Raw genomic sequence first — 22830 nt, forward strand, 5'->3', positions numbered from 1 at the left:
TGATTCTGGATGCTATAGGGAAACCCTACCTTTTCTTGTTCTTTTCCCCATCTCAGTCATCCAAGGACACTGCCATTTCCCAAGAGAAGAGCCAAGAAGAGGAAAGAATGGCTGTTGGACTTCTTAAAGCCATGTACCAGGTGAGTTGGTGTTTTCTATTTCCTGAATGATTTTCCTGCTCTTCAGATGTCAAAGCAGACATTAACTTTGCTTATGCTGACACTTTACTGAGTAACTAATCTCATGTCACTTATTAAAACTCTCCAGCAGTTGATTCCCACCTCATTCAGGATACATGCTGAAGTCCTTGCCTTGGCCGGCAAGACCATACATAATCTGGTCCCTGACTATCCTTCTGACCTCATTTTGTCACTCTGCAACTCACATACTCAGTTCTAGCCACACTAGCTAGCTTCCTTGTAGTGAACGGAGTACATTCTTTTTTTTTTTTTTGCTGAGTACGTTCTTAACTCATGACCTTGGCACTTGCTGTTTCCTCTGCCTGGAATGCTGTTCCCCAAGATACAGACCAACTTCTTCATTAGTCTCTGTCCAAACATTCATTCACTCAACATTTTTTTATTAAGCACCTATTAAGTAAAAGGTCTTAGTCTTTGGTCCTCTTCTTTTCTCTATCTACACTCACTCCTTTGGAGATCTCAGTCTGTCTTATGGCTTTAAATGCCATCTATATGCTGACAACCACCAAATTATATACAGCCCAGTCCTCTCTCCTGAAATCCAGACTTCTATATCCAATCAACTAGACTTAGTATCTTCACTTGGTTATGTAGTAGATATGTCAAACTCAAACGTCTCAAACTTGGTGAAACAAGCCACTGTAAGTTTGCGGGCATAGAAGTGACATATCTAACTCTCATTTAATAAAATCACTCTGGCTACTATTGAGAATTAACCAAATGGAACAAGGATAGAAACAGGGAAACCAATTAGGAAACTCTCACATACTTCCTTATCTCAGATGCTCAACTTAAAAGTCTTCCAATCGTGAAGTTCTATTTGTTCTATGTTCAAAATGTATCCAGAGGCTGACGACTTTTACTGCTGCTTCCATTCTGGTCTGAACTGTCATCTCCTACCTAGATTACTGCTATAGTCTTCTAACTTTTCTGTCTGCTTCCACCCTTCTTTTAGTCTATTCTCAACAAAGCAGTCAAAGTGATTCTGTTACACATGTTCTGTGATTCTTGCAGGAATAGAAATAATGGAAAATATAGACAACTCTTTCAAATAATTTAGCTGTAAGGAAGTAAGAGAGATGGGTGGTATCTGAAGGATAAACTGGTCAACAAGGTTTTTAATTTGAACTGTAATTTTTAATGTTTATTTGAGAGAGAGAGAGTGTACATGTGCAAGTGAGTTGGGGAGGGGTTAAGAGAGAGGAGAGAGAGAATCCCAAACGGACTTCATGTTCAGCATGGAGCGCAGTGTGGGCTTTATTCCATGACCATGGGATCACGACCTGAGCTAAAACCAAGAGTTGGTTACTCAACCAATTGAGCCACCCAGGTGCCCCAACAACAAGGTTTTTTAAAGATGGGTTTATATCTGTATGCTGATGTTCAAGATTCAGTAGAAAGGGAAATTTGAAGATGAAGAGAAGCAAAGAGGGGAGTGATGGAACACTGCTTGAGTAGGTGAGAGGAAATGAGGTCTAGTGGACAAGTGGAAGGGTTGGCCTTTATTAGGAGAGTGGCTGTTCATATAGAGTAGTAATAGGAGCAAGTTAGAGTAAGTAGGACAGATGCAGATATATGTGTAGATGTTGTAGGAATTTCTGGAAATTCTCTTTGAATGGCTTTTGGTTTTTCTAGTGAAACAGCAAGATCACTAGTAAGGATGAGGAAGGAGATATTGAAGACTTGAGGAGAGAGGAAAACATATGTAATGGTCATTTAGGAGAGTGGGGAAATGAATGGACTAGAGAAATGTATCATATAGGTAGCATTTTGGTCCACTTGACGTTAGTGTCATGAATTTAAAGTGAGACCAGATAGCATGATTGGTGTGACTTTCTCCAGCAAAGTTCAGCTGTTCAGGGTACAGAAGTAGAGTATTCTGAGAGATGGCTGTGGTTTAACCAGGTGACTAAGGGCAGGGAAACTGAGGGTATATCCATAACAAATGGTTGTGGTAGGAAGTGAGGGAATGTGGGGTTGAGAAACATTGAAAATGTGGTAAGTAGAACGTGATTTGTAGGTTCTAGTGGGGTCAGAGAATTTTCCTAATTGGGGTACTAGAGGGCAAAAGTTGGAATATAGGAGGAAGAAGTCAGGATAGTGAGAGTTGAGATTATGGAGGGTTTGCTACTTATTGGTAATGACAAAGTCTGGGGCATGGCAATAGAAGTGAATGACTATACAAGTGTGGAAGACAAGACTACTGGAGGAGAGAAGCGACACAGCTGAGAGCCCTGGATGTTGGGAGGATTATTTATATAGATATCGAAAGTACCAAAGATTATATATGATAGGAGTAGTGCTGGAGAGAGTGACAGTGAGTCAGGTGCTGAGGTGTTAAAGGAATGACAGACTATTGGTATCTACCAGGAATTGGTAGGTAACTAAAACAGGGATGATAGAGTCTGATTTCATGAATGTTTAAAACTAGGTGGCTTTTAGGTAGGTGGGAGGGGTAATGGTCTAGAAACAAATTTAAGGAGCAAAGAGGTCTCTGGGTGCTGTGGTACAAGGAGTGTGGGAGATAAAACAGTCACCACATGACAGGGCTTCAGGGGAAGTAGTAGGTCCTCTCAGGTGGGAGCCATGTTTCTATGAAGGCAAAAAGGTGAAGGGAACTGTTGACTTTCTTCATACTGGCTTGATTATAATTATGAATGGATTTTGAAACCACACGTATTTGGTTAGAGGTTAAATTTATTTATTTTCATTTATTTATTTTTTTAAATTGCAGTGTAGTTAACTTCCAGTGCTTAGTTTCAGGTGTACAATATAGTGATCCAACAGTTCCGCACATTACTCAGTGCTCATCAAGACAAGTGCACTCCTAATCCCCTTCATCTATTTCACCTACCTCCCACACCTTTCCCCTGGTAACCATCTTTTTGTTTTCTATATTTAAGAATCTGTTTTTCCTTAAGAGACTCTTAAATACAGAGAACAAACTGAGGGTTGCTGGAGGGGTGTTGGGTGGAGGGACAGGCTAAATGGTGATGGGCATTAAGGAAGGCATTTGTTGGGATGAGCACTGAGTGTTATATGTAGGTGATAAATCACTGAATTTTACTCCTGAAATCATTATTATACTATATGTTAACTAACTTGGATTAAAATAAAATAAAATAAAATAAAATAAAATAAAATAAAATGTTTTCTGGTTTGTCTTTTTCCCTTTGTTCATTTGCTTTGTTTCTTAAATTTCACATATGAGTGAAATCATATGGTATTTGTCTTTCTCTGACTGGCTTATTTTGCTTAGTATTATACTCTCTAGATCTATCATGTTGCTGCAAATGGCAAGATTTCATTCCATTTTATGGCTAAATAATATTCCATTGTATATATAGAGGTCAAATATTTTAAGAGATCATTTGTTAGAGGTCAAATATTTGAAAGTAATACTTTAAGCTCATTATATTGACATTGTCATTATTTTCATTAAATTTCATCAAAAGAATCATTGAGAGGTACTTCCTGGGTGTCTCAGTTGGTTGAGCGTCTATTAATTTCGGCTCAGGTCATGATCCCAGGGTTGTGGGATCAAGCCGTGTTGGGCTCCACGCTGACTGTGGAGCCTGCTTAAGTTTCTCTCCCTCTCTCTCTCTCTCTCTCTCCCTCTCTCCCCCTCCCTCCCTCCCTCTCTCTCCCACCTCTCTCCCTCTCTCTCTAAAATAAAAAAAAATAATAAAAAACAGAATCATTGAAAACATGTATGTCATATATTAAAAATAGTTATACATTTATTATATATATTTATATAAGGTAAGGAAAATGTTTTTGGAAGCATATATGTAACATATGAGGGATGTTATTGTTGGTAGAGCAGAGATGAAGAAACTCACAATCTACTTCATATAATTAAATAAGAAAAAAACTTATTGAGTGTTGTAAAACACTTCAATAATTTTTATTCTGTAGAGACAGTTTAACTATGACAAAATTTTATCAAATGCCCAATAAATATTTTCTTGCTTTGACAGATTCATCTCTTTTACTTTTGTAATACATAGTTACCTATATATAAATGTATGCATACATGCACACAAACACATATGTTAGTTTTCATCAGCAGGTGGTCACATTATAGACATCTAGAAATCCAGAATCCAGCTTAATCACAGCATAGCCCAAGTTTTTAAGAACTTTGCCCAGGCCCTGTAGGTAGAACCAGTATTATAAGCAGAACACCCATTTCTTTGCACAAAATTTTAAGTACTCTGGATTAAAGTATTTGAATTAAAAATTTTCTTTAATTTTATTTTTTTAATTTACATCCAAATTAGTTAGCATATAGTGCAACAATGATTTCAGGAGTAGATTCCTTAATGCCCCTGACCCATTTAATCCATCCCCCCTCCCACAACCCCTCCAATAACCCTCTGTTTGTTCTCCATATTTAAGAGTCTCTTATGTTTTGTCCCCCTCCCTGTTTTTATATAATTTTTGCTTCCCTTCCATTATGTTCATCTGTTTTGTATCTTAAAGTCTTTATATGAGTGAAGTCATATGATATTTGTCTTTCTCTGTCTAATTTCACTTAGCATAATACCCTCTAGTCCCATCCACATAGTTGCAGATGGCAAGAGTTCATTCTTTTTGATTGCTGAGTAATACTCCATTGTATATATATACCACATCTTCTTTATCCATTCATCCATCAATGAACATTTCGGCTCTTTCCATTCTTTGGCTATTGTCGTTAGTGCTACTATAAACATTGGGGTGCATGTGCCCCTTTGAAACAGCATACCTGTATCCCTTGGATAAATACCTAGTAGAGCAATTGTAGGGTAGTTCTATTTTTAATTTTTTGAGGAACCTCCATACTGTTTTCCAGAGTGGCTGCACCAGCTTGCATTCCCACCACCAATGCAAAAGAGATCCTCTTTCTCCACATCCTCGCCAAGATCTGTTGTTGCCTGAGTTGTTAATGTTAGCCATTCTGACAGGTGTGAGGTGGTATCCCATTGTGGTTTTGTTATGTATTTCCCTGATGATGAGTGATGTTGAGCATTTTTTCATGTGTTGGTTGGCCATCTGGATGTCTTCTTTGGAGAAGTGCCTATTCATGTCTTCTGCCCATTTCTTCACTGGATTATTTGTTTTTTGGGTGTTGAGTTTGATAAGTTCTTTATAGATTTTGGGTACTAACCCTTTATCTGATATGTCATTTGCAAATATCTTCTCCCATTCTATTGGTTGCCTTTTAGTTTTGCTGATTGTTTCCTTCGATAAAAAAAAAATTTTTTTTTAATGTTTATGTATTTTTGAGAGAGAGGGACAGAGTGTGAGCAGGGGAGGGGCAGAGAGAGAGGGAGACACAGAATCCAAAGCAAGCTCCAGGCTCTGAGCTGTCAGCACAGAACCCAATGCAGGGCTCAAACTCATGAACCGTGAGATCATGACCTGAGCCGAAGTCAGACACCTAACTGACTGAGCCACCCAGGCACTCCAAAGTATTTGAATTTTAATGGAACTGGTGATTTTCTCTGCTTGGTCTAGCACAATTTTCAGAGATATAGCAAGCACTTTCTGGTCTCATTTTTGATCCTTTCATAGTTTCTTCAACTTTTCAAAACCATTCTTTCATTAATTCAATTTATCCAGCAAATATTTGAATGCCTCATGTGTGCCAAATACTCTTCTATAACTAGGGATATAGCAGTGAGCAAAGCAAAAATGTACTCTACCCTTATGGACTTCACATGTCAGTGGAGGTTGGGGCAGACAATAACAAAATAATTAAGTGCCATGGAGAACAATAAAGGAGGGCTAGGAAATGGGGAACAGGGGTAAGAGTTTGCTATTTTTATACAGAACGATCTGAGAAGTACAAAAGGCCTGAGGGGGAACATGCTTGACATATAGTTGAGGATGTAATATAAAGGAGAGCCCAGTATGCTTGGGGCAGAACAAATAAAGTGAGTATGTTAACAGATGAACTTATTTCACTTCATTTATTGATTTCATTTCAGGAGTTGGTGACCTTCAGAGATGTGGCTGTAGACTTCTCCAGAGAAGAGTGGGATTGTCTAAATTCTTCTCAAAGGCATCTGTACAGTAATGTGATGTTGGAGAATTATAGGATCTTGGTGTCCCTAGGTAAGAATATTTCTTCCAAAATTGAGTTTCTACTCATAAGGGCCTCTTTGCTACCACCATTATGAATCTTTGGATAGCATCCTCAGTGCTTGGCAGAATATCTGTTGCTGTGCCAAAGTAATGGTTTAATATTTGTGGAGTTGCCAGTGGATGGGTCTATTATTAATCTGTGTTGGAAGCTTTAGCTTTCCTGTACTTTGAACACATGTCTTTACACATTTGTCTCCAACTTACTGTAAGCTTCCTCTTCCACGTTAATCAAAGGATTGGTTATGAGTTCTGGGATATCACAGCATGACCAAATTGTTTCTTTTCATATATGCAGGACTTTGCTTTTCTAAGCCAAGTGTGATATTATTATTGGAACAAGGGAAAGAGCCCTGGATGGTGACGAGAGAGCTGGCCAAAGGCTTGTGCTCAGGTGAGTGAAGAGGAAATAGAAATAGGCAGGCAAAAACCTCTGCAGGTGACAGCTCTGCTGGACATAGAGGTGTCACCCCTTCACTCTTCTTTGGTGGCATGTTCTTGGATGTTCTAGGTTTTACTAGACACTGGGACCTTTTAGAGCATTCTCACAAATTTGTTTTTCTTCCTTTTAATGTTTATTTATTTATTTTGGGAGAGACGGAGAGAGAGAGCAAGACCTGGGGTGGGGGTGGGGGGGTGCAGTGGGCAGAGAGAGGGAGAGAGAATCCCAAGTAGGCTCCACCCTGTCAGCGCAGAGCCTGACACAGGGCTTGATCTCACAAACTGTGAGATTATGGCCTGAGCCAAAATCAAGAGTTGATGTTTAACCAACTGAGCCAGGCACCCCCCAAATTTGTTATTCTTAACTATCTCTCCGTTAATACTTTGCTCTCTCCTTTCTAAGAACTCTTCCAGTCTTCAAAAAATCTTTTCCTAACCTGATAAGCTTTTGAACTTTACAGACACCTGTAACTCAAGTGCCATGTTCAGATCTTGACACTTACAGGCAGTAAAATTTTGGGCAAGTTACTTAACCTTTCTATAAAATAGGATAATTCTTTTAAAGTACTTGAAGAGTTCCTGTCTCATACTGTGAACTCAAAGGCTGTTACTTGCTATTGCTGTAGTAGTAGTGAATCTCCAAATGCCTCATTTTTCTCTCAGTGGTCAGTTCATTCATTGTTTCATCAACATTTATTGAATTAAAATTTTTTTTTACTGTTTATTTTGAGGGGGGGAGGGGCAGAGAGAGATGGAAACACAGAATCTGAAGCAGCCTCCAGGCTGTGAGCTATCACCACAGAGCCTGACACAGGGCTGGAACTCACAGACCGTGAGATCATGACCTGAGCTGAAGTCAGATGCTTAACCGACCGAGTCACCCAGGTGCTCCAACATTTACTGAATTTTTAAACAAAGTACATGCAAGATGTTAGAGCGCTTCATATTTGTATAAGTAATCAAACAATTGATAGACTAGTAGCAGAGATACAGTATTAACTATAAATAGCATATTTGAAAAGAAAGCTGGTATAAGGACGATCAGACAAAAAGGTGAGAGGCCAAGGAACCTGGGTAACTGAGAAGATGATGGTCTCTAACAAAAACACAGGTCAGGAACACCTGGGTGGCTCATTTGGTTAAGCATCCAACTTTGGTTCAGGTCATAATCTCACAGCCAGGGAGTTCAAGCCCCTCCTTGGGCTCTGTGCTGACAGCTCAGAACCTGGAGCCTGCTTCGGATTCTGTCTCTCTCTCTCTGCCCCAACCCCACTTGTGCTCTGTCTCTGACTCTCAAAAAATAAAAAATAGAAATAGAAATAAAAACAAATTAAAAACAACAACAACAAAAACACAGGGCAGAAGCTAGAAACCATTGCAGAGAGAAGAGACTAAAGAGTTTAGGGTTGTGGCATAGGAAGGATTTTTAGGGGCACCTGGGTGGCTCAGTCTGTTGAGCTTCCAACTATTGGTTTTGGCTGGGGTCATGATCTCTTGGTTTTGTGGGTTTGAGCCCCACATCAGGCTCTGTGCTAGCAGTGAGGAACCTGCTTATTAGGATTCTCTCCCTCTCTCTCTCTCTCTGTCCCTCCCCTGCTCACACTGTCTCCGTCTCTCTTAAATAAATAAAAACTTAAAAAAAAAAAGGAAGGATTTTTAGATAGACATAGGAAGCATTAAGGTAAAATGGAGGACTAAAGTTCAAAAGAAAATTAGGGACATTGTAAACATCTCTTGTCACTACCACTCCCCAACTCACCTCACCCCCTGCTACCTCTCTCCAGTCTTTTATGTCCTTGTTCAGTTTTTTAAGAAAAATATTTGATGTGGAACTGTAGTTTCAAGGAATATATGGTTAAATTTTATTTATTAATTATTATTAAATAAATCACACACACAGGAATGTATATTAATATATGTATATAGCTTAAATATTAATAGAACAAAAACCCAGGTACATACTTCTTAGCTTAAGAAATAGAAAATTGTTGGGGCACCTGACTGGCTCAGTAAAAAAAAAATAAAATCTTAAAAAAAAAAAGAAATAGAAAATTGTCAATGTTATTATAGACTCATGAGGGCCCCTGCCTAATGGTATACTATTCCCCACCTATGATCCATCCCCAACCCTCACTGGAGAAACCATTATTCTACAATTTTGTTATCTTTTCTTGCATTTTCTTTCTTTCTTTCTTTTTCTTTTCTTCTTTTTTTTTGAAAGAGAGAGAGATTGAGACAGAGCATGGGGGAGGGGCAGAGGGAGAGTAAGAGAGAGAATTTTAAGCAGGCTCCATGCCCAGCTTGAGCACTATTCAGGGCTTGATTTCACAACTGTGAGATCATGACTTGAGTCGAAATAAAAAATTGGACACTTAACTGACTAAGCCACCCAGGTGCCCCATTCTTGCCTTTTCTTTAGTATACCATATACTCCTAAACAAAATATTATATTTTTGTGTTTTCAACTTTTTACATGTGGAAATATATTATGCATGTAATTCTGACTTTTTTTAAACTCAAAATTATATTCCTGAGATTTATCTGTGTTAATTTTAGTAGCTATGGTTTCCTGAATTTTTGTCTGCTCAAATGTAATGTATTCCACCATGTAAACCATAATTTATCCATTGAAGGTCATTTGAGTTGTTTTCATTTTGTGCTATTATAAATGTTAACTTCTGTGAACCTTATACGTGACTATTGGTGTACAAATGCTGGAGTTTGTATAGAGAACATAGCCAGGAATTTACTAAATAATGCTATTTACTTTCCAAAGTGCTTGTATTAATTTACATTTCTCATAGTTGTGTGTGAGAGTACTCACTGCTCTATACTCAAAATTGACCAATTAAAAATTTTTTTGCCAATTTGATGAGTGTGAAATATTATCTGCTATACTTGCCATCTGAATTTCTTTGATTACAAAATAAATTGGGCATCTTTTGGATTTGGATTTCCACTTTTGTGAGGTGCCTGCTCAAGTCTTTTGCTCATTTTGGGGAAGGTTGTCTTTTATATATATGCTTGTAGTTTATATTTTTGATTTTGGTATTTTGTTTTAAGTAAACTTTGTATTCTAAAATCATAAAGATATTCTCAAATTGTCTTCTAAAGATTTTCCTTTCATATTTAGGGCTTGAATCAATTGAAATTGATTTTTGAGATTGAAGTAAGAATTTAATTTCTGTGCCTTAGTGGAAAACCAAATGTCCTAGAGTTATTGAAGAAATGAGCTCTCTTTGCTCATTGTTCAGAATGTTACATGACTTGAGTCAAAATCAAGAATCAAATGCTTAACTGACTAAGCATCTTAATGTATCGGATTATAGTATATTTATGGGCCTGATTTTGAGCTCTATTCCATTTCATTGATCTCTGTTTCCTTATGCCAGTACCACACTTTCTTAATTAAAATACTTTATTATAAGATGGGATATCTGGAGCACCTGCGTGGCTCAGTCAGCTAAGTATCTGACTCTTGATTTCAGCTCAAGTGGTGATCTTACAATTCGTGGGATGGAGCCCCATGTCTGGCTCTATGCTGAGCATGGAGTCTGCTTGGGATTCTCTCTCTCTCTCTCTCTCTCTCTCTCTCTCTCTCTCTCTGTCCCTCCCCTACTCATGTACACTCTCCCTCTCTCTCAAAATAAATAAATAAACATTAAAAAAAAAAAGAACAGGATATCTGTTAGGGCAAGTCCCCTACACCTTGTTTTATGTTTTTCAGAATTTCTTCTTTGCCCATTGGCCATCTGAATAGTTTAGAGCCAACTTGTCAATTTCCACCAGAAAACAACAAAAAAAGTGATTGGCTTTGATTGAAATTTTACTTATACTCTATATCAGTTTTGTAAATTTTTCTATTTGTAAATTTTTTATTCTGTAGTTTATCTCTCCATTTATTTAGGTTTTAAATTTTCCTTTGGTATGTTTTATAATTTTCTTCATAAAGGCCATGCATATCTTCTGTTAGAATAATTCCTAGGCATCTTAGTTTTGTTACTATGTTAAAATATTATATATATATATATATATATATATATATATATATATATTTATTTGTTGCTCATGTTTTAAAATGAACTTAACTTTTATACATTGACCTTATATCCAGCAATGCTGCCAAGCTTTCTCATTAATGCTAATAGTTTTTAGATTTCTTTGGATTTTTTTCTATGGGCAGGCTATCTGTGAATCATTTTAAATTCTTATACCTTTAATTTCTTTTTCCTATTGCCCTATCTTAGATCTCCAGTACAGTATGAACTAAAGTAGTGATAGCAGGCATTCTTTTTTTAAAGTTTTTATTTTAATTCTAGTTAGTTAACATATCATGTATTAGTTTCAGGTGTAGAGTAAATGATTCAAAAATTTCATACATCACCCGGTGCTCATCACAAGTGCACTGCTTAATCCCCATCACCTATTTAACCCATCCTCCAACCCCCCCTTACCCCCAGTAACCATCAGTTCTCTGTATTTAAGTCTATTTCTTGGTTTGTCTCTTTTTCTCTCTTTTTTCCTCTTTGCTTGTTTGGTTTCTTAAATTCCACATGAATGAATTATATGGTATTTGTCTTTGTCTGACTTATTCCACTTAGCATAAGACTATCTAACTCTATCCATGTCATTGCAAATGGTAAGATTTCATTCTTTTTTATGACTGAATAATATTCCATTGTATATATATACCACATTGTCTTTATCCATTCATCAATCAATGAACATTTGGGCTGCTTCCATAATTTGGTTATTGTGAATAATGCTGCTATAAACATAGGGGTGCATGTATCCTTTTGAATTAGTGTTTTTGTATTCTTGGTAAACACCCAGTAATGCAATTGCTGGACCATAAGGTAGTTCTATATTTAACTTTTTGAGGAAGCTCCATACTGTTTTCCACAGTAGCTGCAACAGTGTGCATTCCCAACAGTGCATGAGGTATCCTTTTTCTCCACATCTTTGTCAACACCTGTTGTTTCTTGTGCTGTTGATTTTAGCCATCCTGACAGGTGTAAGAAGTGATATATCTCATTGTAGTTTCCATTGCATTTCCCTGATCATGAGTGATGATGAGCATCTTTTTATGTGTCTGTTGGCCACCTGTATATGTTCTTTGGAGAAATGTCTGTTTATGTCTTCTGCCCATTTTTTAAATGGATTATTTGGGGGTTGGCTATTGAGTTGTATAAGTCCTTTATATATAATTTTGGATAGTAACCCTTTATCAGATATGTTATTTGCAAATATTTTTATGTATGGTGTAATAAAGTGGTCCAGTTTCATTCTTTTGCATGTTGCTGTCCAGTTTTCCTAACACCATTTTTTGAGGTGACTATCTTTTTTCCATTGGATATGCTTTCCTATTGTGTTGAAGATTAGATAACCATATAATTATTGGTTTATTTCTGGGTTTTCTATTCTATTCTGTTGATCTATATGTCTATTTTTGTGCCAGTACCATACTGTTTTTTTTTTAAAGATTTTATTTTTAAGTAATCTCTACACCACATGTGGAGCTCAAACTCACAACCCCAAGATCAAGAGTCAGTTGGCTCCACCAACTGAGCCAGCCAGGCAGGCACCCCTGGCACCATATACTGTTTTTATTATTACAGCCTTGTAATGTAACTTAAGTCTGGAATTATGATGCCTTCAGCTCTGCTTTGCTTTTTCAAAGTTGCTTTTGCTATTTGGGGTCTTTTCTGGTTCCATATACAAATTTTAGGATTATCTGCTCTTCTTCTGTGAAAAATGTTGTTGTTATTTTGCTACGGATTTCATTAAATGTTTAGATTGCTTTGGGTAGTACAGACACTTAAACAGTATTTGTTCTTCCATGTTTAGATTGCTTTGGGTAGTACAGACACTTAAACAGTATTTGTTCTTCCAGTCCATGAGCATGGAATATCTTTCTGTTTCTTTATGTCATCTTTAGTTCCTTTCATCAGTGTTTTATAGTTTTCAGAATATAGGTCTTTTACCTCTTTGCTTAAGTTTATTCCAATGTATCTTACTGGTTTTGGTACAGTTGTAATTGGATTGTTTTCTTAATTTCTCTTTCTGCTGCTTCATAATTGGTGTATGAAATGCAACAGATTTTTGTACATTGATTTTGTATCCTGCAACTTTACTGAATTCATGTATCAGTTCTAGCAATTTTTTGGTGGAGTCTTTTGGATTTTCTATATAGAATATCATGTCGTCTACAAATAGTGAAAATTTGACTTCTTCCTTGCCTATTTGGATGCCTTTTATTTCTTTTTGTTGTGTGATGATAGCAGGCATTCTTTTCCCCTTTGGTCTTAATGAGAGTGCTTTCATATTTTGTTATTAATAATTCTGATGTTTAAAGGTTTTTGGTAGATACCTTTTTGTTCCTGTTTGCTAGAGTTTCATTGTGGAAAGCTTTTGAGTTTCAATAAATGTTTTTCTTTATCCATAGATGATTAGATGGTTTTTAGTTTTTTATCTGTTAATGTGGTGAATTACATATTACATTTTTAATGTTGAACCAACTTTGTAGTCCTGATACCAATCCATTTTTACAGCTTTTTCATTCATGGCTACTTGCTCTTTGCCAATATATTTAATATTTTTTGCATCTATGTTAATCAGTGAAGTTGACCTTCAGTTTTTCCTTCATGAACTCTTCTTGTCAGATTTTAGAATCAAGATACTAGTCTCATAAAATCTATTGGTGAGTATTCCTCTTTTTCTTCCTTAGAATAATTTGTGTAAAATCAAAATTCTTTGTTTTTTGAATGTTTGGTAGAACTTTGTTCATCTTGTCCTGTGATTTTCTTGTAAAAAGAATTTCTTGTGAAAAGAACTAATTCAGTTTGTTCTAAGATTCTGTTTCTCCTATAGTAATGAAGTTACAGCATTTTTTCCTGAGAATTTTTATGTCCTATGTAAATTTTCAAATTTATTAAAGTTGTCCATTATCTTCTCTTATCTAAAGTTGGTAGTATATGTAACTATGACCTCTTTTTCCTCCCAAAAAGGGAGAAACAAATTTTTCCATGGATTTATCATTTTTTTTTTAGTATTTTCAGTCATTTTTCTCTTCACTGACGCTCTCTAATTTATCTTTTTAAAAATTTCATTTATTCCTCCTCTTTATTAGTTAATTCCTCCTGCATTTATTTATGCTGTTCTCTTTTTTTAAGTTTTGGGTTTTTTCAAAAAAAATTTTAGTGTTTATTATTTATTTTTGAGAGACAGAGTACAAGTGGGGGAGGGGCAGAGAGAGAAAGACACACAGAATCTGAAGCAGGCTCCAGGCTCTGAGCTGTCAGCATAGAGCTAGATGCGGGGCTTTAACTCATAAACTACTAGATCATGACCTGAGCTTAAGTTGGATGCTTAACCAATTAAGCCACCCAGGTGCCCTTCTTTTCTTAAGTTTTAAAGTTAGATAATTCATTATTTTTGAGGCTTTCTTTTTTCTATTATAAGCACTTAAGACTATATTGGGGATATATTCCACATGTTTTGATATGTCATCTTTTTGTTGTCATGTATATCTAATCATTTCTAATTTCCATTGATTTCTTCTGGACCCATGAATTAAGTGGAATTTTTAAGTTCCAAATTAAAAATATTTTAATTGCATTGTGGTTAGAGAAGATGGTCTATTTAATTCAAATTCTTTGAAAACTTATTTTATGTCTTAGTGGTTAAGTGGTTGTTGTGTCCTAAAAAATGTTATCTGTTTCTGGTTGTGGAGTGTACAGCATTTGATATATGTTCATTGGATTAAGCTCATTAATTTTGCTGATCAAATCTTCTGTGTCTTTATTGATTTAAAAAAAATCTCTGAGGGGCACCTGGATGGCTCCAGCTGGTTGAGCGTCCAACTCTTGATTTTTGACTGAGGTCATGATTTCATGGTTTCATGGGTTCAAGCCCCATGTCAGGCTCTGTGCAGTGACCCTGTGGAGCCTGCTTTGGATTCTGTCTCTCTCCCCTTCTCTCTGGCTCTTCGCCATGCACGTACGCTCTCTCTCTCTCTCTCTATTTCTCTCTCTCTCTCAAAATAAATAAATAAACATTAAAAAATTATTTAAAAAATTCTGATGATGAATATATACATTTTTTTAGAATTCTGACAATTGGTTATTTCTGTTTTGAAAATATTTTATTAGGTCATATGTTTTTGGATTGTTCTATCTTTCTGGTAAATTCTTCCATATATTATTGTTACCCTTTTTAAATCTACTGATGATTTTTCTCTTAATTATTTTGCTTGATATTAGTGTAGCTATATTAGTCTTCTTTTGTTAATACTTGATGTAGTTTTTCTATCCCTTTATTCTCTTATTTTCTGTGTTTCTCTTGTAAACAGTATATATAGCTAAAAAGTTTTTTATTCTATGATAATCTGTGTTTTAACTAAATGATGGCAGTCAATTACATGTTTTGGTATTACTAATTGAATTGGACTTATTTCTACCATCTTATTTTCTTTTAATAAATTCTTTTTCCATTTTTTTCTTGTTTCTTGACTTTTTCTCCATCTGCTAATTTGAAAGTTATACAGTCTATTTTTTTTCTTGTATTGATTAGCTTAGAAAATTTAACATTTATGGGACACCTGGCTAGCTCAGTGAGCAGAGCCTTCAATCTTGATCTTGGAGTTGTAAGTTAGAGCCCCACATTGGGTTAGCAATTACTTAAAAATAAAATCTTTAAAAAAATTTAACTCTATAATCATCTTAACAAAGTCTAAAATCATTCTTTACCTTAATTTTTTCCTCCCTTAAAAATATAAGAACCTTAGAATGTTTTAACTTCACTTACTCTCATTTCAGTTCTTATTTCTTTTAATCTCATAAATGGTTATTTTGTTTTATGAAGTTACAAAAGTAGACCATTAATTTTAGTGTTGTTTAGATTTACCTACGTTTCATTTTCTTCATTCACCATTCTTCTCTATATACCAGAACTTTTACCTGTGTCAAATCCTTTATCAAAAAATACACTATATAAACTATTTTGTTATTTATTCATTTGTTTTGTATATTTATTTTGATATCATGCATGTAAGAATCTTTTTATATATGCATTCATAAATTGACAGTTATTTTTCTCAGCACCTTAAAGATAACACTCTATACTTTTCTGCCTTCTATTGTTACTATTGAGAAGTCAGTTCTGTTAATATTTTCTTCCTTGCTTCTTTTAAAAACTTCCTTCTCTTTGTTCATGTTACTGTATATTTTCACTGTGGTTTATCTAAATGTAATTTTTTTAAGTTTATTTATTTGTTTTGAGAGAGAGAGTGGGGGCAGGGGAAGAGAGAGAGGGAGAGAGAAAGAATCCCAAGCTGGCTTTGCACTGTCAGTGCGAAGCCCTGTGTAGGGCTCCAGCTCACAAACCGTGAGATCATGACCTGAGCGAAAGTCAGATGCTTAACTGAATGAGCTACCTAGGCACCCCTAAATGTAGATTTCATTAAAAAAATTTTTTTTAATGTTTTTACTTATTTCTGAGACAGAGAGAGACAGAGTGTCAGCAGGGGAGGGGCAGAGAGAAAGGGAGACATAGAATCCAAAGCAGGCACCAGGCTCTGAGCTGTTAGCACAGAGCCTGACGTGGGGCTCGAACTTGTGAACCATGAGATCATGACCTGGGGTGAGGTTGGAGGCTCAACCAACTGAGCCACCCAGGTGCCCCATATTTCATTTTAATTGCTCTACTTAAGATTTATTATGATTCTTGTATCTGACCATTCGGGCCTTAACAGTTTCTGGGTAATGATCAATGGTTATTTCTTCACATATTATTACTCCCCTATTCACTGTATTTTCTTTTCCTAAAATTCCAGTTAGATGTGCCTATGACCTTCTTTCTCATCCAGGTTAAACTGATGCTTTAAACTGATCCAGGTTAAACAGTTGCCCCTTACTGACTCAAAAGTAACTTTTGAAGTCTTTTTGACCTCTGGGAGTTTACCTTAATTTTTTTGCCAGATTTGCAACACATCTAAAAAGATATTTTCTCTCTTTTACACAACATCTTAAGTTTGTTTGTTTTAATATGTCTGGTTTGTCATTTTAACTAGCCTGCTGTATTGCTGGATAGGGATCCTGTGTACTGTTAAAGGATCTAGTTACTCACTACCATGTTGCTCTAATTTTATACCCATATACACGCCCTCTGAATGAGAAAGGATGCATCTACACCTTTTGGTAACGTGGTAGATGAAATATAATATCATAATGTGTTTTCTTAGTTTTCTTTGAACACATGAGATTGATTTTGTTACATGCCTTTATTACCCAGTTATTTTTAAAATTGTCTCTTCACATCATTTGTCTGCTTTTTTTTTTTTTAATTTTTTTTAACGTTTATTTATTTTTGAGACAGAGAGAGACAGAGCATGAACAGGGGAGGGGCAGAGAGAGAGAGAGGGAGACACAGAATCAGAAGCAGGCTCCAGGCTCTGAGCCATCAGCCCAGAGCCCGACGTGGGGCTCGAACTCACGGACCGCGAGATCGTGACCCGAGCTGAAGTCGGACGCTCAACCGACTGAGCCACCCAGGCGCCCCTCATTTGTCTGCTTTTAATGGACCATAGTTCTTTTTACTTATCTATAAGGTCTATTCCTTATTCAGGATTTTATTCTTTTGTCTCACATTAAAAACAGATTAAAATTATTTTAATTATGGTAAGACACATATAACAAAATTTACTCTTAACTGTTTTTAAAGTACTGTCTATTCACTATCATTAAGTACTTTCATAGTGTTGTGCTACCATCACCAGCATCTTGCCATAGAACTCTTTTTATCTTGTAAGACTGAAACTATACACATTAAACAGTAATTCTCCATTCTCCCTTTCCCCAGTCTCAATAACCATCATTCCACCTTCTCTCTGTGACTTGCACAGCTGTAAGTACCTTACATAAGTAGAATCATACAGCGTTTGTCTTCTTTTGACTGGCTTATTTCACATGGGGTAATCAAAGTTCATTCATCTTGTAGCGTGTGTCACAGTTTCCTTTTTCTTTAATGTTTGCTTATTTATTTTGAGAGAGAAAGAGAGAGAGCGAGCAAGCCAGGGAGGGGCAGAGAAGGAGAGAGGATCCCAAGCAGGCTCCACGCTGTCAGCACAGAGCCCAACACGGGACTTGAACTCATGAACCATAAGATCATGACCTGAGCCCAAAATCAAGAGTCTGATGCTTAACTAACTGAGCCATCTAGGTGCCCCACAATTTCTTCCTTTTTAAAAGTGAAATAATATTCTATTGTATGTATATATCACATTTTGTTTATCCATTTAATGACATATGTTTTGGTTGCTTCCATCTTTTGGCTATTGTAAATAATGCTCCTATGAACATATGGGTAAAAATACCTGTTTGAAACCTTGCTTTCAGTTCTTTTGGGTATATACTTAGAAGTGGAATTGCTGGATCTTATGGTAATTTTATTTTTAATTTTTGAGGAACTGTTATACTGTTTTCCACAGAGGCTCTCCCATTTTACATTCTCACCAACAGTGCCAAGGGTTCCAGTTTCCCCACATTTTCACCAACACCTGTTCTTTTCTTGTTTGTTTTTAATCTTTTTTTTCCCCTTTTTTATTTTAGAGAGCGCGCGAGCAGGGGAGAAGGGCAGAGGGAGAGAGAGACTCTTGAGCAGGCTCCACACTCAGTTCAGAGCCCAACATGGGGCTCAGTCCCACAACCCTAGGATCATGACCTGAGCTGAAATCAAGAGTTGGATGCTCAACCAACTGAGCCACCCAGCCACCCTTTTCTTTCTTTCTTTTTTTTAACAGTAGCCATCCTAATGAGTATGAAGTGGCATTTTGTGGTTTTGATTTGCATTTCCCTAATGATTAGTGATGTTGAACATCTTTTCATGCTTGTTGGACATTTGTATCTCTTCTTTGGAAAAATGTGTATTCAAGACCTTTGTCTATTTTTAAATTGTTTTCTTACTGAGTTGTAGGAGTTCTTTATATATTCTGGATATATATGCATTTTCAGATGCATGATTTGCAGATGTTTCACCCCATTTTGTGGGTTGCTTTTTTACTTTGATGATTTTAATCTTTAATGCATAGAAGTTTTTAATTTTTATGAAATTCAGTTTTTTTACTTCCTCTTTTGTTGTCTGTGTTTTATAGTATTATAACCAATAAATCATTGCTAAAGTCAATGTTATGAGGATTTTTTTTTCTCTATGTTAACACCTAAAAATATTTCAGTTTTAGGTCTTACATTTAGGTCTTTGATCCACTTGGGGTTAACTTTTGTATATGATGTAAAGCAAGAGCCCAGCTTTATTGTTTTGCATGTGGATATCCAATTTTCACCGCATTTGTTAAAAGCCTGTCCTTTCCCCATTGAATGGTCTTGGCACCCTTATCATCTGTATGTCTTCTTTGGAAAAATGTCTATTCATGTTTTCTACCCATTTCTTAACTGGATTGTTTTTTGGCTGTTGAGTTCTATAAGTTCTTTACAGATTTTGGATACCAACCCTTTATCAGATATGTCATTTGCAAAAACCTTCTCCCATTTTGTAGGTTGCCTTTTAGTTTTATTGATTGTTTCCTTCACTGTGCAGAAGCTTCTTATTTTTATGAAGTCTCAATAGTTTATTTTTGCTTTTGTTTCCCTAGCCTCAGGAGACCTATCTAGTGAGAAGTTGCTACGACCAATGTCAAAGAGGTTACTGCTTGTGTTCTCCTCTAGGATTTTAATGGTTTCCTGCCTCACATTGAGGTCTTTAATCCATTTTGAATTTACTTTTGTGTATGGTGTAAGAAAGTGGTCCAGTTTCATTCTCTTGCGTGTTGCTGTCCAGTTTTCCCAATACCATTTGTTGAAGAGACTTTATTCTGTTGGATATTCTTTACTGCTTTGTCAAAGATTATTTGGCCATATAGTTTTGGGTTCATTCCTGGGTTTTCTTTTCTGTTCCATTGATCTATGTGTCTGTTTTCGTGCCAGTACCATATTGTCTTGATCACTACAGCTTTGTAATATAATATGAAGTCTGGAATTGTGATGCCTCCAGCTTTGCGTTTCTTTTTCAAGATTGCTTTGGCTATTCAGGGTCTTTTGTGGTTCCATACAAATTTTAGGATTGTTTGTTCTAGCTCTGTGAAAAATGCTATTGGTATTTTGCTAGGGATTGCATTGTGTAGATTGCTTTGGGTAGTATAGACAGGTTAACAATATTTGCTTTCCAATTCTTAAGTATGGAATGTTTTTCCATTTCTTTGTGTCGTCTTCAATTTCTTTCATCGGTGTTTTATAGTTTTCAGAGTATAGGTCTTTTCATCTCTTTGGTTAGATTTATTCCTAGGTATCTTATTGTTTTGGGTGCAGTTGCAAATGGGATTGATTCCTTGATTTCTGTTTTTGCTGCTTCATTATTGGTTTATACAAATGCAACAGATTTTTGTACATTGATTTTGTATCCTGAAACTTTACTGAATTCATGTATCAATTCTAGCAGTTTTTTGGTGGAGTCTTTTGGATTTTCTGTATAGAGTATCATGTCATCTACAAATAGTAGATCCTTGCCAATTTGGATGCCCTTTACTTCTTGTGGTTTCTGATTGCTGTGGCTTGTACTTCCAGTTCTATGTTAAATACCCGTGGTAAGAGTGGACATTCCTGTCTTGTTCCTGACCATAGTGGAAGAGTGCTCAGTTCTTCCTCAATGAGAATAAGATTAGCTGTGGGTTTTTCCTATTTGTTGGCACCCTTATCAAAAGTCATTTGACTATACATGTGAGGGTTTATTTTTGGACTTTCTGTTTTCTATTCCATTAGTCTGTATGTCTCTTTATGCCAGTACCACACTGTTTTGATTACTGTAGAACTTTGAAGAAAGTTCTGAAGTCAGGAAGTGTGAGATCTCCAACTTTCTTCTTCCTTTTCAAGATTGTTTTGACTATTCAGGGTCCATTGAGTTTCCATATGAATTTTTCTTATTTCTTGAAAAAAACATAATTGGAATTTCGATATGGATTGCACTGAATCTGTAGGTAGCTTTAGGTAGTATGGCTGTCTTAGTAATATTAATGTTGTAACCATGAATTCAGGATATCTCCATTTATTTACATCTTCTTTAATTTCTTTCAGCAAAGTTTTGTAGTTTTTTCATTGTACCAGTTTTTCATCTCGTTAATTCCTATTTTATTCTTTTTCATGCTATTGTAAATAGAGTTGTTTTCTTAATTTCCTTTTCAGATTGTTGATTGTGCATAGAAATACAACTGATTTTGGTGTGTTGACTTTGTATTTTGCTACTATGCTGAATTTGTTAATTCTAAGTGGTGGGGGTGATGTAGAGTCTTTAGTGTTTCTACATATAAGAGCATATCATCTACAAATTTTAGTTTTTCCTTTATAATTTGGATTTTTAAAATGTATTTTTCTTGACTAATTGCTCTGGCTAGAACATCTAGTACTATACTGACTAAAAGTGGTCAAAGTGGGCATTCTTGCCTTGTTCCTGATCTTAAAGGAGAGTTTTCAGTCCTTCACCATTGAATATGATGTTAGCTGTTGGCTTTTCATATATGGCTTCTATTATGTTGAAGTAGTTTCCTTTTGTTGCCAGTTTGTTCAGTGTTTTTATCATAAAAGGGTGTTGAATTTTATAAAATGCTTTTTCTGCATCATTTGAGTTTTTTCCTTCATTTTGTTAATGTGTGTTACATTAATTTTTGCTGAACCATCCTTGCATTCCAGCAACAAATTCAACTTGCTCATGCTGTATAAGCCTTATAATATGCTGTTGAATTCAGTTTGCTAGTATTTGTTGATGAGGTTTACATCAGTGCTCGTAAGGGATATTGGTCTCTAGTTTTCTTATGGTATCTTACTTTGGCTTTTGTATCAGAGTAATGCTGGCCACATAGAATTAATTTGGAAGTCTTCACTCCTCTTCATTTCTTTGGAAGAGTTTGAGGAGGATTATGTGAATTCTTAAACCTGTGATAGAATTCACCACAGACACTATCTGGTCTTAGGCCTTTATTTGTTGGAAGGCTTTGGATTACAGATTCAGTCAACTTACTAGTTATGGGTCTGTTCAGGTTTTCTTTCTTTATGATTCAGTCTTAGAAGGTTGTGTGTTTCTTAGAATTTGTCCGTTTTATCCAATTTATCGGCATGCAGTTGTCCATACTACTCTCTTATAATCCTTTTTATTTCTCTATAATTGGTAGTAATGTGGCCCCTTTCATTTCTGATTTTAGTTACTTGAGTCTTGTTTTTCCCCTAGTCAGTCCAACTAAAAGTTTGTCAGCTTTGTCAATCTTTTTGAAGAACTAACTCTTGGTTTTGTTGATTCTATTATTTTTCTATGTATTTTGTTGATCTCTACTTCAGTATATTCTTTTTCCTAGCTTTGGGTTTAGTTTGCTCTTTGTCTAGTTTGTTCACATGTAAAGTTAGGTTGTTGATTTGCAATCTTTCTTTTTTAATGTAAGCATTAACAGCTTTACATTTCCCTTTTAGCACTGCTTTTGATAATTTCCCATAATTTCCCATAATTTTTGGTATGTTATATTTTTCTTTTCATTGGTTTCAAGATACCCTGTGATTTCTTCTTTGACCCATTGGTTGTTTAAGTGTGTATTGTTTAATTTCCACATATTTGTGGATTTTTCCAGTATTATTTTGCTATTGATTTCTAGTTTCATTTCATTATGATTGAGAAAGATAATTTGTATGATTTCAGTCTTTTAAAATTTATTAATGCACGGGGGCACCTGGGTGGCTCAGTTGGTTGAGCATCCAATTTCGGCTCAGGTCATGATCTCGCAATTCACAGCTTCAAGCCCCATGTTGGGCTCTGGGCTAACAGCTCAGAGCCTGGAGCCTTCTTCAGATTCTGTGTCTCCCTGTCTCTCTCTGCCCCTCCCCCATCACGCTCTGTGTCTCTCTCAAAAATAAATAAAAACATTAAAAATTTTTTAAATTTATTAATGCATGTTTTATGGACAGCATATAGTCTTATCCTGGATACATGTTTACTATTTTGATAAACTTTAGGATTTAAAAAAAAAAATTCT

At 35.8% G+C, this 22830-nt stretch overlaps 1 protein-coding gene across 6 annotated transcripts in view; it reads left to right on the forward strand.

The window, feature by feature from the left end:
* The window catches only part of ZNF570 (zinc finger protein 570), a 38292-nt gene that overhangs the window by 9187 nt on the left and 6275 nt on the right, over positions 1–22830 (forward strand). For all 6 annotated transcript variants that reach the window (XM_078439046.1, XM_078439044.1, XM_078439050.1 and 3 more), the window contains 3 exons: positions 57–140; positions 6176–6302; positions 6628–6723. In XM_078439046.1, coding sequence (XP_078295172.1) covers positions 108–140; positions 6176–6302; positions 6628–6723 — 256 coding nt within the window. In that variant the 5' untranslated portion in view covers positions 57–107. The remainder of the gene's footprint in view (positions 1–56; positions 141–6175; positions 6303–6627; positions 6724–22830) is intronic.

Source organism: Panthera onca, chromosome E2, assembly GCF_046562875.1.
Source record: "Panthera onca isolate mPanOnc1 chromosome E2, mPanOnc1 haplotype 2, whole genome shotgun sequence".
NCBI classification, from domain to species: Eukaryota; Metazoa; Chordata; class Mammalia; order Carnivora; family Felidae; genus Panthera; species Panthera onca.